General features: G+C 40.0%; 1 protein-coding gene across 3 annotated transcripts in view; it reads left to right on the top strand.

Annotated features, from left to right (window-relative positions):
• CDH23 (cadherin related 23) overlaps nt 1-16044 on the top strand; it is a 1872161-nt gene extending 1856117 nt beyond the window's left edge. For all 3 annotated transcript variants that reach the window (XM_075348968.1, XM_075348971.1, XM_075348970.1), the window contains one exon: nt 11971-16044. In XM_075348968.1, the coding sequence (XP_075205083.1) occupies nt 11971-12294 (324 nt within the window). In that variant the 3' untranslated portion in view covers nt 12295-16044. The remainder of the gene's footprint in view (nt 1-11970) is intronic.
• The last annotated feature ends 543 nt before the right edge of the window (nt 16045-16587 follow it).

The raw sequence follows: 16587 nt of genomic DNA, 5'->3' as shown, positions 1-16587 counted from the left end.
CTTTATGTGGTATTTTCCATATTATTACAAAGATTTAATTTCACACTGAATGACCTAGAAGAATCATAGCTTTCTGTCTTTGAAAAATAAAAAATGTCTTTCCCTGTTTTCATGAAAATCAGTATCCTTAGTGTAGTAATAATAGTAATAGTTTTTGACTGGCTTGATAAGCTGATCAGAAGTACAGTGCCTACAAGTAGTATTCAACCCCCTGCAGATTTAGCAGGTTTGATAAGATGCAAATAAGTTAGAGCCTGCAAACTTCAAACAAGAGCAGGATTTATTAACAGATGCATAAATCTTACAAACCAACAAGTTATGTTGCTCAGTTAAATTTTAATAAATTTTCAACATAAAAGTGTGGGTCAATTATTATTCAACCCCTAGGTTTAATATTTTGTGGAATAACCCTTGTTTGCAATTGCAGCTAATAATCGTCTTTTATAAGACCTGATCAGGCCGGCACAGGTCTCTGGAGTTATCTTGGCCCACTCCTCCATGCAGATCTTCTCCAAGTTATCTAGGTTCTTTGGGTGTCTCATGTGGACTTTAATCTTGAGCTCCTTCCACAAGTTTTCTATTGGGTTAGGGTCAGGAGACTGACTAGGCCACTGCAACACCTTGATTTTTTCCCTCTTGAACCAGGCCTTGGTTTTCTTGGCTGTGTGCTTTGGGTCGTTGTCTTGTCGGAAGATGAAATGACGACCCATCTTAAGATCCTTGATGGAGGAGTGGAGGTTCTTGGCCAAAATCTCCAGGTAGGCCGTGCTATCCATCTTCCCATGGATGCGGACCAGATGGCCAGGCCCCTTGGCTGAGAAACAGCCCCACAGCATGATGCTGCCACCACCATGCTTGACTGTAGGGATGGTATTCTTGGGGTCGTATGCAGTGCCATCCAGTCTCCAAACGTCACGTGTGTGGTTGGCACCAAAGATCTCGATCGCAGTCTCATCAGACCAGAGAACCTTGAACCAGTCTGTCTCAGAGTCCTTCAAGTGATCATGAGCAAACTGTAGATGAGCCTTGACATGACGCTTTGAAAGTAAAGGTACCTTACGGGCTCGTCTGGAACGGAGACCATTGCGGTGGAGTACGTTACTTATGGTATTGACTGAAACCAATGTCCCCACTGCCATGAGATCTTCCCGGAGCTCCTTCCTTGTTGTCCTTGGGTTATCCTTGACTCTTCGGACAAGCCTGGCCTTGGCACGGGTGGAAACTTTCAAAGGCTGTCCAGGCCGTGGAAGGCTAACAGTAGTTCCATAAGCCTTCCACTTCCGGATGATGCTCCCAACAGTGGAGACAGGTAGGCCCAACTCCTTGGAAAGGGTTTTGTACCCCTTGCCAGCCTTGTGACCTCCACGATCTTGTCTCTGATGGCCTTGGAATGTTCCTTTGTCTTTCCCATGTTGACCAAGTATGAGTGCTATTCACAAGTTTGGGGAGGGTCTTAATTAGTCAGAAAAGGCTGGAAAAAGAGATAATTAATCCAAACATGTGAAGCTCATTGTTCTTTGTGCCTGAAATACTTCTTAATACTTTAGGGGAACCAAACAGAATTCTGGTGGTTTGAGGGGTTGAATAATAAATAACCCTCTGAATAAACTTTTCACAATTTAATAAAAAAAAAAAAAAGAAATAACATTCTTTTTTGCTGCAGTGCATTTCACACTTCCAGGCTGATCTACAGTCCAAATGTCACAATGCCAAGTTAATTCCGAATGTGTAAACCTGCTAAATCTGCAGGGGGTTGAATACTACTTGTAGGCACTGTATAATGTCTTAAAAGAAATTGTCTTCTGATATTCATGCTTCTGATTCAATTTCTCCCTTTGAAAAATCTTGGTCAGAGGAAACTAAGAAATCTAGTCGACTTTTTGCTTTGCTTAAATTACTTTTAGATCTTTACTCCTTTATGGATGTCATCAACTGTTATCCTAACCAGATGGAGAAATCTTTGACCTCCTTTCTTAACGATGATGGCTTTGGTCTGGAGGAAGATTACAGAATTGACAAATATCTGACATACAGTCATATGGAAATGTTTAAAACGGGAAATACTTAATTTCTGTTTGGACTTCTCTATTTTTCTTCCCTTTTCTTCTATCAAATATGCAAGCGTCACAGTAACCTACCAACATTTCTTTGGCATCTGCTGTTGGTATCACAGACAAAACTTGGTGCTTTGATTTTACTTTTTCTCTTAGGGCGGCTTTGCACGTTGCGACATTGCACGTGCGATGTCGATGGGGTCAAATCGAAAGTGACGCACATCCGGCATCGCAGTCGATATCGCAACGTGTAAAACCTTTTTGATACGATGAACGAGCGCAAAAGCATTGTTATCGTATCATCGCTGCAGCCTCCGACATTTCCATAATGCCGGTGCAGTGACAGGTACGATGTTGTTCCTCGCTCCTGCGGCAGCACACATCGCTGTGTGTGAAGCCACAGGAGCGAGGAACTTCACCTTACCTGCCGCCGGCTGTGATGAGAAGGAAGGAGGTGGGCGGGATGTTTACATCCTGCTCATCTCTGCCCCTCCGCTTCAATTGGCCGCCTGCCGTGTGACGTCACTGTGACGCCGCACGACCCGCCCCCTTAAGGAAGGAGGCGGGTCGTCGGCCAGAGGGACGTCGCACGGCAGGTAAGTGCGTGTGAAGCTTCCGTAGCGATAATAATCGCTACGGCAGCTTTTACTAGATATCGCACGTGCGACGGGGGCGGGACTATCGCTGCAGCATCGGTAACACATTGTTACCGATGTCGCAACGTGCAAAGCCCGCCTTAGAGTTTTTTTTCTGTGCTGGCTTGACAACTAAAAGAAAAGTTTTGTTTTCTCAAAACCTTGAACAATATTGTATACAGAACATAGCTGTAAAAGAAAAACAGGCACCTTAGAAACCTAAGGCAAGACACGGCAAAAGGAAGGAGAAGTAATGGTTGTAAATAGCGTAGTTTGAGGATAACCACACTAACACACTTCTGCACGCTCTCTGGAATAACCAAAGAAACAGCTGGAAGGCGAGAACTGCTCTGTGTATATTTGTGGTGATCTGACTTTTTGGATATTTATATTTTGATGTTTTTATAGAGGTGCTTCTGGTTTAAAGTTACTTCTCAATGATAATAGCAAATACATTCTTGACATGTTTGGCGATGTAATCCCACTGTATAAGCCTATGTAATCCACACTATAATAAGCCTACACACACCTCTGGTGAGGCCGCGGTTCCAGCAATGTCTGAAGCCGCATTCCTGGGGCCCACATGAGAATATAACACCCGAGACTCCTTGAAAAATCAGCGCCGGCGTCTGGCTACTCACCTTCAGACATTTGAGCAGGATGTGAGTGCTGTGCTGACTTCCTGCTTAAATGTCCGAAGGCAGGAAGACGGAAACTGGTGGTGATTGGTCGCGGGGTCTGCATGTCATAACAATGTAATTTTCGCCCTAGGAACGCAGCTTCAGACATCACTAGAACCGCAGCCGCACCGGAGGTGAGTATAGACTTAGTTATTTTTATGTTGATGAATAAAGGGAATGAGAAGTGGTTGTCCAAGTAGTGGAAAACCCCTTTAAACCAATCCACTGTTCTTGTACTGTACAACACAGCATTTTGGAAGCAGCAAAAATGCACTGCATCCAAAACGATACTAATCGTAATACTGTGCACGTAACTTAAGTAGGCGGAAATGTCTACAACATAATTTGACAAAAACAATACATCAAGGGATAACCTTGTTCTTGATAAAAGGATGAACAATATGCCATAGGAATTTACAGGATTACACCCCTGTACACTTACTGAGCATTGAATAAGAAACGGGGCTCTGTAGCAGCGATGTCACCCATATAAAACAATAAGGTAATGGAGCACCCTTCTGATGAAATAAAAGGTCACTAGGCCAATTAAGATAGATACCCACTGAATCTTGATGAAAGTTGATTTTATAGGATGGCACCACTGTACCTGCCTCTACATGGGCAAAGAAGAAATAACAAGTACATCAGCCTTGTATAAATTGATTGGTAGTATTGCTTATGTTCATTAATTCAGTTTTTTTCTAGGTGGGTTTGCCTAGGGCAAAATCCTAATTGGTCAATTTACTCTTTAGTGCTGTTATAGGAATGGAAAGATAATAGTTTGATGTTAGTGAATGTGAACACTCTTGTGTAAATACAGAACAATCAAATCTGTCCGTAGCTAGTCCTTTATCCAGTGTAGGCAATACTCTGTGAGTTAAATACACCCGCAGAAGTCTCTCTGCTAGATTATTGCAGAGTTCAGGCTATTCAGAACACAGAGCATTGCCTAAACTGGACTCAACTGGAGCCACAAAACTGTTTGAACCCAAACAATGCTCAGTCCATGACTAAATGCAGCACTGACCCACCTCAGCAAATAGTTGGCTTACCTTCCTTTGCTGAGAATGGACCAGAAACAAAAGACTAGCGGAGAACAGATAGCTGTTGGAAAAAGGACAGTGGTGGATTGGTGAAAGTGAGTATTCCTTCTCTAATTTTTTTTTAATAGATTACCTTTTAAGAATAATTTATTATTCTGTCAATAGCTGCATTTCTTCAAAGTCTCCATTATGACAGTATATTGATCGTCTCAGCATGCATAATATATGACAATACTAACCAACATCCTCACACAGGGATCCGTACTGAAAGTAGTGCTGGATGATTATATGAGGCTGAAAAAGTTATTAGCACAGAGAATGGTTCATAAAGCCACCACCAGCACTGGAGACCAGTCATCGGTCACAGAGGTAGATTGTCTTGCAGTGGTGTGCAGGCTGTATGGCCTGGTTCTATCTTTGGTGGGAGCTGGGCATGCATGGTGTGTTTCCTGTCCTATATCCTGATATTGCCTTGGTCATGCTCTGTACTATAATTTGATGTTTGCTTCCATCTTTTAATAACCTTTGAGTAATAATTATTAGCATAGTTGCATGACTCTGTAAAAGCAGGACTGCGGAGTAGGTAAGTCAAACTTCCACCTGATTATTTTTCCACGCTCCAACTCTTATATACATGTATCATGTATAATAAATACTAAGAAAAATTGACTTTTTAAGAATTTCACTTAGTCAAATGGCAGTTAGAGCACAAAATATATTGATACAATTAATGGTTACATTATTTTAAATGTTTTCATAGCTATAACCTGCTGCCAATCGGTGGGGTTGTGGATCCTAAGGCCCCTCCAACACCAATTCTTTGTTGCACTCACTTCTACAAGCAGCAGTGTTCTGCTCTTGCAGGAGTGCCTGTAAACAGTAGTAAACTATAGACTATTTTCAAGTCATTTCAACCTTTGCTCCTTTTCTGATTTCTCTGTCTAGTGGGCGGTCAGTGACTGAGAGTTACCTCTGTATCCACTCTTACGCAAAGAAAGCTGTCAGTTACTAATAGGACCATACACTGGACCAAAAGTCCCAGATAGAGCAGAGGATTAAATGACTAAATCACAGGTTATATTGAATCTTTTTTTCACAAAACTATATATGAGTCTGCTCAGCTCCCCCTGCTCTATAACAGGGTATTGCAGTTTGGATGGCTTTTTAATGGTGACAAGTTCAGTTTAAAAGGAGTCTCCGAGAAACATAAAAAATAAATACTTTATCTAATACACTCTGTCAGGACTTTAAACATGACAACTTCCATCTAGCAGTGTGCAGCCATACTAGGATGGGATGCGTGAAGAGCGAGACACACATACTACCTGCACTGCACTAAAACGTCTGGCTGCCTGAGGTGGATGTTCATTCTCAGTTAGCTTAGGAATTTATGTGTGTGTATGTGTGTATATATATATATATATATATATATATATATATATATATGTATTACATATACACAGAGAGTGAAGTATTGGACACCACCAATTTTCCAAGTAAATATTTTTCTAAAGGTGCTATCAACATACATGAATTTCTCAACAAATGCCAGTAACAACCCATCCAATCCACACATGAATAGAAATCAACCATACATGAGATGTCCAGATGTCCACATTGAACACAAACTCAGAGCAAGAATTAAAGAAGCTACAATGCCCCAGCCAATCATCTGACCTAATTCCAATAGAAATATAGCTCAGAGTTCATGGAAGGGGCCCATGGAACCTTCAGGATTTGAAAAATGTTTATGTAGAAAAATGGCCCAAAATTACACCCGAGCAATTTATGCGACAAGTTTCTCCATACAGAAGGCATTTTGAAGCTGTTATCACTAGCAAAACTTTAGTAGGAAGTATTAAATAAATTCCAGTAAGCGTGTTCAATACTTTTTCCCCTGTGTCATTTCTCATTACTACACATAACAAAATTTATGGACATCTATGGTTTGATTCATTTGCCCGTGTGAATTAAATGGGTTGTTGCCAACATCTGGTGAGAAATTCATGTCAATAGTACCTTTAGAAATATATTTACTTAGAAAATTGGTGTGTATATATATATATATATATATATATATACACACTGTCTAAATGTGTAATAGGCAAATAGCTTGGAGAGAAGGCAACAAGTGTTGGCACTATTATTAAAAAATTTAAGAAACACAAGATGACTGTCAATCTTAATCTGGGGCTTCATGCAAGATCTCACCTCTTGGGGTAAGGATGATTCTGAGAAAAGTCAGGAATCAGCCTAGGACTTCATGGGAGGACTGATAAATGACCTGAAGAAAGCTAGGAAAAAAGTCTCAAAGATTAGCAATAGTAACATACTATATCATCATAGATTAAAACCCTGAAGAGCACGCAAGGTAGGAGGACCTTGTGTGTTCTTCAGGATTTTAATCTTGTATTTTAGATCTGGGAGACCTACTTATGCTAGCACATGTCAAGGCCCACTTAAAGTTTGTCAATGTGGATCTGGGAGACATGGGAGAAGCTCATGTGATTTGATGAGACCAAAATAGAACTTTTTGTTATCAACTCCACTTGGTGTGTTTGGAGGAAGAAGAAGGATGAGTACATCTGCAAGAACACCATCCCAACTGTGAAGCATAGGGATGAAAACATCTTACCTTGAGGGTGATTTTCTGCAAAGGGGACAGGACCACTGCACTGTATTGAAGGGGGATGGATGGGGTCATGTATTACTAGATTGTGGCCAACAACCTCCTTCCCTCAGTAAGAGCATTTAATATGGGTCATGGCTGGGTTTTCCAGCATGACAATGACCCGAAATACACAGCTAGGGCAACTAAGGAGTGGATCTGTAAGAAGCATTTCAAGGTCCTGGAGTGGCCTAGCCAGTCTCCAGACCTGAACCCAATAGAAGATCTTTGATGGTAGCTGAAACTCAATGTTGCCCAGGGATAGCCCCAAAACCTGAAAGATCTGGAGAACATCCGTATAGAGGAGTGGGCCAAATCCCTGCTGCAGTGTGTGTAAACTTGGTCAGAACTACAGGAAACGTCTGACCTCTGTAATTGCAAACAAAGCTTTCTATACCAAGTATTAAGTTCTGTTTTTCTATTGTATAACACAGTTAATGCATGTAATTAAATGCACATTCATTATTTAAAAATCATACAATGGGATTTCTGTATATTTTTTATTCTGTCTCACTGTTGAAGTGTACCTATGATAAAAATTACAGACCTCTCCATTCTTTATAGGTGGGAAAACTTGCAAAATCGACAATGCATCAAATACATATTTTCTATATATTTAGGTTCAGAAATATTTAGACAGTAACATACTCTTCATGACTTGTCCTCTGCAGGCCAATATTTCAATTCATTAATTAATAGTATAATTAAAGGGAACTTGTCACCGGATGTTCGTAATACTTACCTAACGATTGATGTGGAGCAGACTGGTCGGATAGGGGTCTTCGTACTCTGGGTCCCGCGTCTCCTCTTTTGGCCATCTTTGTCCTCCTTCTGAAGCTAGAGTGGATGATGCGTTCTACGTCATCTCCACTAGGCCGACGAGACACGGGACCTGAAGAACGGAGACACCCATTCAACCAGCCTGCTCTTCACCGACCGTTAGGTAAGTACTATAAACATCCGGTAACAGGTTCCCTTTAACCCTTTCACGACCGGCCGATTTTTCGCTTTCCGTTTTTTTTTTTCGCCATTCTTTTTCTGAGAGACGTAACTTTTTTATTTTTCAGTCAATATGGTCATGTGAGGGCTCATTTTTTGCGGAACGAGCTGTACTTTTAAATGAAACCATCAGTTTTACCATATTATGTACTAGAAAATGGCAAAAAAATTCCAAATGCTGAAAAATTGCAAAAAAAGTGCGATAGCACTATGGTTTTTGAGATATTTTATTCACTGTGTTCACTATATGGTAAAACTGATGTGTGGGTGTGATGCCTCAGGTCAGTGCGAGTTCGTAGACACCAAACATGTATAGGTTTACTTTTATATAAAGGGTTAAAAAAAAATCGGAAGTTTGTCCGAAAAAAGTGGCGCACGTTTTACGCCATATTCCGTGACCCGTAGTGTTCTCATTTTTCGGGATCTTAGGCTCAATGACGGCTTATTTTTTCCGTCTCGAGCTGACGTTTTTAACGGTACCATTTTTGCGCAGATGCTACGTTTTGATCGCCTCTTATTGCATTTTGCGCAAAAGTTGTGGCGACAAAAAAACGTCGTTTTGGCGTTTGGAATTTTTTTGCCGCTACGCCGTTTACTGATCAGATTAATTGATTTTATATTTTGATAGATCGGGCGTTTCTGAACGCGGCGATACCAAATGTGTGTATATTTTTTATTTTTTTAACCCTTTAATTTTTAATGGGGCGAATGGGGGGTGATTTGAACTTTTAGGTTTTTTTGTTTTTTTTTAATTTTTTAAAACTTATTTTTTTACTTTTTTTTTTTATTTTACTAGTCCCCCTAGGGGGCTATTGCGATCAGCATTCCGATCGCTTTGCAGTATCTGCTGATCACAGCTGGAAGGCTGTAAACAGCAGATACGCTGTCTTTCTCTTTTGCTGTGCTCCGGGCACAGCGAAAGTGAAACCAATTCATGTGTAGTACAGGAGTCATCACATGACCCTGTACTACCATGGCAACTATCGGGAGTCACGTGATCGCGTCACGTGACTTCCGGTTTCGGCGGTAAGTAAAACTTTACCGCGATTGCGCTTATAATGGCGCTGTCATGTATTGACAGCGCCATTATAAGGGGTTAATCGGCACGAGCAGATAAAGATTCTGCTCGTGCCTAGCAGGCACACATCTCAGCTGTGAAAATCAGCTGAGATGTGTGCCGATCGCGGCATGCTGCCGCCGGAGGACCGCGGGCAGTAAGATTATGTCATTTAGGACGTAATTTTACGGCCCGCGGTCGTTAAGGGGTTAAAAGGGTTGAACAAAAATATCCTATGAAACATTTATGAAGTGTAACCATTTTTATATAAGACCTTCTCATTTCAGGGGCTCAAAAGTAGTTGAACAAATTAACTTTACCATAAATAAAATGGTTCCTTTATTATTCTTACTACTTCTCGAAACTGAGAAAACTACATTGAATATAAACTAATGGGGGAAGTCCATCTAGTTCCACCTTTTATAGTTTCTCTTTGAAGTATGTGCGCTTAACAACTACTGCATAACATTGTGATATGGTTGCATCAGTAGTAAATAAGTACAAACCACTTCTTCATCACATACGATTGATGCTTGTGTCCAAAATATAGCTCAACTTTTTAGGAGACAAATCTGTATTTCTTATTGTTAAAATGTTTTAAAAGGAAAAGTCAAATTATAGTTAACACATACAGTATATCACAAAAGTAAGTACATTCATGGTTCCCTCGATGATCTGCAGCTGCCCCCAGCTGGCAGCACTCATGGAGCCCCAAAACATGACACCACCATGCTTCACTGTAGGAAAGACACTCTTGTCTTTGTACTCCTCACCTGTTTGTTGCCCCACACACTTGACATCATCTGAACCAAATACGTTTATCTTGATCTCATGAGAAGAACAAATGGGAAAAGAAGGGCTCAGCCCTCGTGTGAAGTAGGTTAGGACCCTGCTTCACCAATTAGGTGCTCTGGAGAAAAATATATATATATGTAGGAAAGAACTCCGGCACTCTTAGTAACCCCAATAAGAGACTTTAAGCAGTAGTGATGTTCAAATAGAGTTTTTTTATTCAGAGAAAAAGTCCATAAATAAATAAACGTTTTCGACCTAATTCGGTCTTCCTCAGAAAGGACTTATCTATGGAGATGCAGGGTAAAATTATGATCTTCCTTTGTAAGATCCTCCTTTATGGATCCACCGCTTCAGAACAGACCTGTTATAATGAAAAAGCGTTCTTTGAATAAGGGTTTTTTTTAATATTTCTATCTAACGTCTTAATAGTTTCACGGGGAAATGACCTTACCACGTGTTTAGGCCGATCAGTTCATCTTAAATGAGGTTGAATTGGACAATACTGAACAAAAGAGGAAAGCCCTCACGATTATGTTACAAAGTGGACATATGTGTGTGGGGAACCGCTCCGTGGACTTCACTGTCACTGACAGTGAAGTCCACGGAGCGGTTCCCCACACACATATGTCCACTTTGTAACATAATCGTGAGGGCTTTCCTCTTTTGTTCAGTATTGTCCAATTCAACCTCATTTAAGATGAACTGATCGGCCTAAACACGTGGTAAGGTCATTTCCCCGTGAAACTATTAAGACGTTAGATAGAAATATTAAAAAAAACCCTTATTCAAAGAACGCTTTTTCATTATAACAGGTCTGTTCTGAAGCGGTGGATACATAAAGGAGGATCTTACAAAGGAAGATCATAATTTTACCCTGCATCTCCATAGATAAGTCCTTTCTGAGGAAGACCGAATTAGGTCGAAAACGTTTATTTATTTATGGACTTTTTCTCTGAATAAAAAAACTCTATTTGAACATCACTACTGCTTAAAGTCTCTTATTGGGGTTACTAAGAGTGCCGGAGTTCTTTCCTACAGCCCTCGTGTGAGACTGATGAGAGCCTCATGGGCTTTCTTCAGTTTTAGAGGAAAGCAGTCCATTGAGTTGTTTCAATGAATGTTTGGAGTCTCATCACCTCTACCATTAAAAACTTCTGGCATGTCTCAAAAGTATTCTAAAAGTACAGTTACACTATAATTACTATCTTTTAGACAGGGACCTATTTGTTTCTTTAACCGCAAAAAACAGTCAAACAGGTTTGGCACTATTTATCAAAAACAGGCGCACAATGAGCATTAAATGATCACCTGGAGAAAGTGGTGTTCAGCCTTCAAATAGATGATGTAGAAGAGTCAAGTGTACAAGAAATGAGTGGCACTCACTGATCCATTAAAAGTCCTTTATTTTGTTTGATAAAAAACATGGATGCAGGAGGATGCGGGCAACGCTCTGGACGATGGCCATTTCAAGCCACACTGTACTTCAACAGGTTCTACTGGTTAGGTCTTGTTGAAGTTAAAAAATTAAGAACTTTATGGATCGATGAGTGCCACCTATTTCTGTTACACTCAGCTCTAATTATTTCTTTAGTTTATCACATTACAATGTACTGTGAAAAATTGCTCAGACTGATATCAGTAATTTTGGCTTTACGGCACACAGGAAAATTTCCATTTCCTCTTTTCTTATTAAGTTAGCCACAGGGAGAAATGCATTTTCAAGATGATCATAATTTCATGGGTCAGACTAAAATGACAAACGTAAGTCCTGATTATCTTTGGAAGTGCGGCTCTCAAACATAGCCAAAGGTATCCTACTACAGATTTTCCTGTACTTAGTGTGATACCCCTAAGATAATCGAATGAGATAATTTAATAGACAGACCAATGATTTTGCGGGGATCACACTGTATGTGGCTTCTGTGATGAGTTTACATTTGCCTAAGCATTCATTTCATATTCAGATGAATCCACAAGTGCCTTTAATAGTTTAATAATAGTATTATTCAATAATAATTTTGTATCATTATTTATTATAGTTGATCCAGAATGATCTAGATGAAGATGATGATCAAAGTCCAAGACATGGTTCTTTGCGTTTCAAGCACAAACATCCAGTGGAAATAAAGGGATCAGATGGAATTCATGTGGTGCATGGGAGTACTGGAACTCTTTTGACTTCTGACATCAATAGTTTACCAGAGGATGACCAAAAGGGCATCGGACGATCTCTAGAGACACTAAACACAGACAACTGTGCTTTCATTGACAGAAATGCTCGCACTGAATCTGCAAAATCCACACCAATGCACAAGCTGAGAGACACCATAATGGAAAGTCCTTTGGAAATAACAGAATTATGACTAGAGGTGGCCTCATTGGTCTAGCAGTTAAGAAGTATGTACTGAGTCAATTAAGCATTGCAGCACAAAATGGACAGGGGCTGGTTTGAGCCAGCATAGTTTAGATGAGTAAGCTAAAAGCATAAATGGCCACATTTCTTGGTGGACTTGTAGGCTATGCAACAAATAATTACTATAATTCAAAAGAGCCATCTTGAGGATATCTTTCCAGTATGACTGTAAAGTTTGTGATCTAAAGAACATATACCAAATTATGGTGCTCCACATAGTACTAGGACATAAGAAATAAAAATCATGGCAGTGAAGAGAAGAAACAAATGCTGAGAATGGCTTGGTACAAAGAATTCTTTCCTGCCGGCAGTGAAATACTTTTCTGGTGTTGTTGGGAAAAACACTGGGCAATAACACTGCCTCAAGGCCTGTGAGGTCATAACATGGATTGAACTTTAGACAATTGTCTTTTTAGTTGTGCTGCCCTACCAAATCCATAAATTCCAGAGCACAACAAGAAGACTGAAAACATTTTAGTGTGTAATTAATTCATTTTTAAATGTATGTGAGTTTTGTGAGTTTTTTTAATGTTTGTTATGAAGAGGGGAAAAAAATCTGATACTTTAAAATGTCTTTTGTCTAGTTATTAAATTCGATACATAACTTTTTTTTTATGTACCGGTACATGGAAACATCAAAACAAACTTTTCGTGCATAATCATGGTTTGATTTGGGGTTATTTTTTTTGAGTATTTTAAGTATCCTATCCTATGTAAACCCTAACAAATAGGCACCAGCCCTAGGATCCTTCACTATATTAATGCCAGAAACTCAGATGAAACTCTGATCTAAATCATAGCCGAAACTCGGTTTGATTTACTTACACATGGAAAAATGGACATCTGAATGAGCCTTTATAGGCCAAAGTATCAATATTTTGTGTGTCCATCACTATTTCCTAGTCTTGAGTTGACTATCTTGGATGTGGAGTTCACTAGAGGAGGCACTGGAATCCTCTTCCACTCCTTCATGATGACATTACGGAGCTGGGGACGTTAGAGCCCTTGCGCTCCTTCACCTTCTGTTTGAGGATGCCCAACAATTGCTCAATAAGGTCTAGGTCTAGAGACATGCTTAGTAAGTCCAGCACCTTTACCTTCAGTTTCTTTAGCAAGGCAGTGGTCATGTTGAGGTGTGTTTGGGGTCATTATCATGTTGGAATACTGCCCTGCGGCCCAGTTTCCAAAGGAAGGGGATCATGCTCTGCTTCATTATGTCACAGTACATGTTGGCATTCATGATTCTCTCAATGAACTATAGTTCCCCACAGCCAGCATCACTTATGTAGCCCCAAAACCATCACACTCCCAGCAACATGCTTGACTGTAGACAAGACACATTTGTCTTTGTACTCCTCACTTGGTTGCTGCCACACACACTTGACACCATCTGAACCAAATACGTTTATCTTGATCGCATCAGGCAACAGGACATGGTTCCAGTAATCCATGTACTTAGTCTGCTTGTCTTCAGCAAACTGTTTGCAGGCTCTTAATCATCATCTTTAGAAGAGGGTTTTTTCTGGGATGACAATCATTTAGACCAATTAGATGCAGTGTGCAGCACATGGTCTGAGCACTGACAGGCTGACTCCCCAACCCTTTAATTTCTGCAGCAATGTTGGCAGCATATATACATCTATTTTGAAGAGAAAAAAAACAACCTCTGGATATGACGCTGAGCAGGTGCACTCAATTTCATTGGTTGAACATGGTGAGGCCTGTTCTGTACACTGACTACTCTACACTGTATCAAAGTATCATATCTTCAGTGTTATCCCATGAAAAGATATATTAAAATATTGAAAAAAAATGGGAGGGGGAGTGCTCACTTTTGCGACAGAGCTATACATATGTGCAAAGTAACAAATCTTTGCAATCAATAGCCCGCATTTGTAGGAGTATTTTGCAGCACAGTATCCCATACAAAATGCTGATTCTTAAAGGAAACAAAAGGTTTTCGGACAAGTCAGTTGGGCTGTACTCATTTACATGATCACTGTTGGTCAGATGTAGTGTAGCCATCATTGCTGGCAACTGTGAAGACGGACAACAAAAACAAGATCAGTTTTAGAGAACTAGTGATGGAGTGGGGATTTTTTTTATTTGCTGTTGGACTAAAATAATTTTCACCTAGAAAATCTGCTTGTAGCATTGTTAGAAAAGCAAAAACACTATAAGGCCTTGTGCGCACACTGCATTTTTTTACGTGGTTTTGAACGTTTCTTGGGTGCAGTTTTGGTCCCAAAAGTGCATGCATTTTCTTCCCCAGCAAAGTCTATGAGATTTCATTTTTTCTGTCCGCATGTCGCAGCTTTTTTTTGGCTGCGTCTTCGTGGTGACCACAAAGATGCAGCATGTCAATTCTTTCTGCGTTTTTGCCAGCCTTTTTTAGCTCTTCCAGTCAATAGATTTGACTTAAAACGCACTGGGCAAAAACGTGTTAAAAATCGCAGGAAAATGCAGCAAAAAATGCATGACGAGGGTGCGGTTTTTTTGGACTAAAAATGTGTATCATTGTGGCCACCACAAAGATGAAAAAAAAATTGTAATAGAAAAGATGGTTTTTTTTAGATGTTTGTAAGACAACAATACTTAGGCTAAGTACAGGATATACGTTATCACAGTGCACAAGGCAAGCATCTTATGAGCACAAGGACATGGCACAGCTCATGAGCACAGGGCACACATCACACAAGATGTATGAAATTGTCACACAAACACAATGCAAGCATCACAGAAGGTCAGAATATACTCAGCAGAAACATACAATTATTACTGCACAAACCAAATTATAAAGCTCTGACCTAACTGTTAGGCTCTACCCCCTAACAACAATAAGCCCTGCTCCCATTCTGGCAAACTCCAAGATTTTTCTTCTTAAACTATGTTTTTGAGGGCCTTCTGTCCCTCCCTCCCCTCTGGACCCCTGGGCAGCTACAGTAGATGTTCAATGGTAATTAATGAACCAAAGCTCTTAATGAAAAAATGAAAGCTAGAATCTTCAAACAGAGAGGAGACATGGAATTTGACACTGAAGAAGCCAATCTCCATCCCTACAGAAAATCCTGTCAGACAGTGTCAGGCTATAAAGTAAAGCTTATGCGTACTGCCAGAGTTGGGCATGTAAAGACTAGGTGAGGGCCCACTGTGGACTTGGGAAACATGGCCTACCAGTAATCTGACCGGTCAAGCAAATGGCCAGTCCGGGTCTATTAGCAAGGCCCAAAACATGCCATGTCATAAAAGGGTAAAATATACATTATAATATTTGATGGCCTGTTGGAATACTGTTCCATGATGGAGACAACCAAGCATGGCTTGATAAGCACAAGACTAACTACTACATTTTTTTGTTGTGCTTTTGCAGAACATGCACTGAAAAATAGAAATATACATAAATAAATCTGTTGGTTTCAAAACTGTTAGCATTAACCATTGAGCCACCATTGTGTTCCCATTCTTAAGCAAGTATAATGTTTTGTTTCATGTACAACCCTGATCAGATATGGTTGCCTTATATGGGAAATGGTGCCAATAAAAAAGCATAATTTTGGCAATACTAAAGTGCTAAAGTATTTATTTCTAAAGTGGATGTACTTTACTAGGATTTTATGTTTTAGCAAATCTCCATACTTGATGTCCACACTATTAGTTGTGTTTGGTTATTCATTGCACTTTTATACTCTGAGTTAATCATTTGAAATCATTAAATTTTGTTGGTCTTATCCACATTATATTAGAATTTTCAATAGCTGAAAGTAAAGGCTCAAGTGGATAAATGTGTCTCGCTTATTCCTTTGAATATAATTGGTGTCATTATTATAATCACTGAATACTTAACAATAGTAATGGTAGGGCAGTGACTACTTTAGGGGTAATACCTACCAGCTAAAATCTGAAAACAAAGATGTCTGGGAGGCAAGTCATTGTTAGGCTGGACTCACACGAACGTATTAAAAAACGGTCCCATTCTCGTTTGCGAGAGTCGGACGAATGTTTTTCACTTGTCATAAGTGTGCACTCAGTGTGCTGTCAGTATGCTGTCAGTATACAATCCGTTTTTTTGCACAGCAGCTGTTACTCATTTACAGTCCTGTACAGGAGAATTTACAGTGTTCTGTGCTACATGATAGGATTGTATTTAGAAAAACGGATGTCACTAGGATGGTCCGTGTGCCGTCCATGTGACATCCGATTTTTCCTCGCACCCATTGACTTGTATTGGCGAGCCTCGGACGTA

The sequence above is a fragment of the Anomaloglossus baeobatrachus genome, chromosome 5, assembly GCF_048569485.1.
Source record: "Anomaloglossus baeobatrachus isolate aAnoBae1 chromosome 5, aAnoBae1.hap1, whole genome shotgun sequence".
Classification (NCBI taxonomy): domain Eukaryota; kingdom Metazoa; phylum Chordata; class Amphibia; order Anura; family Aromobatidae; genus Anomaloglossus; species Anomaloglossus baeobatrachus.
Note: the sequence above shows the minus strand (reverse complement) of the source record. Positions and strands in the feature narration are given on the sequence as shown.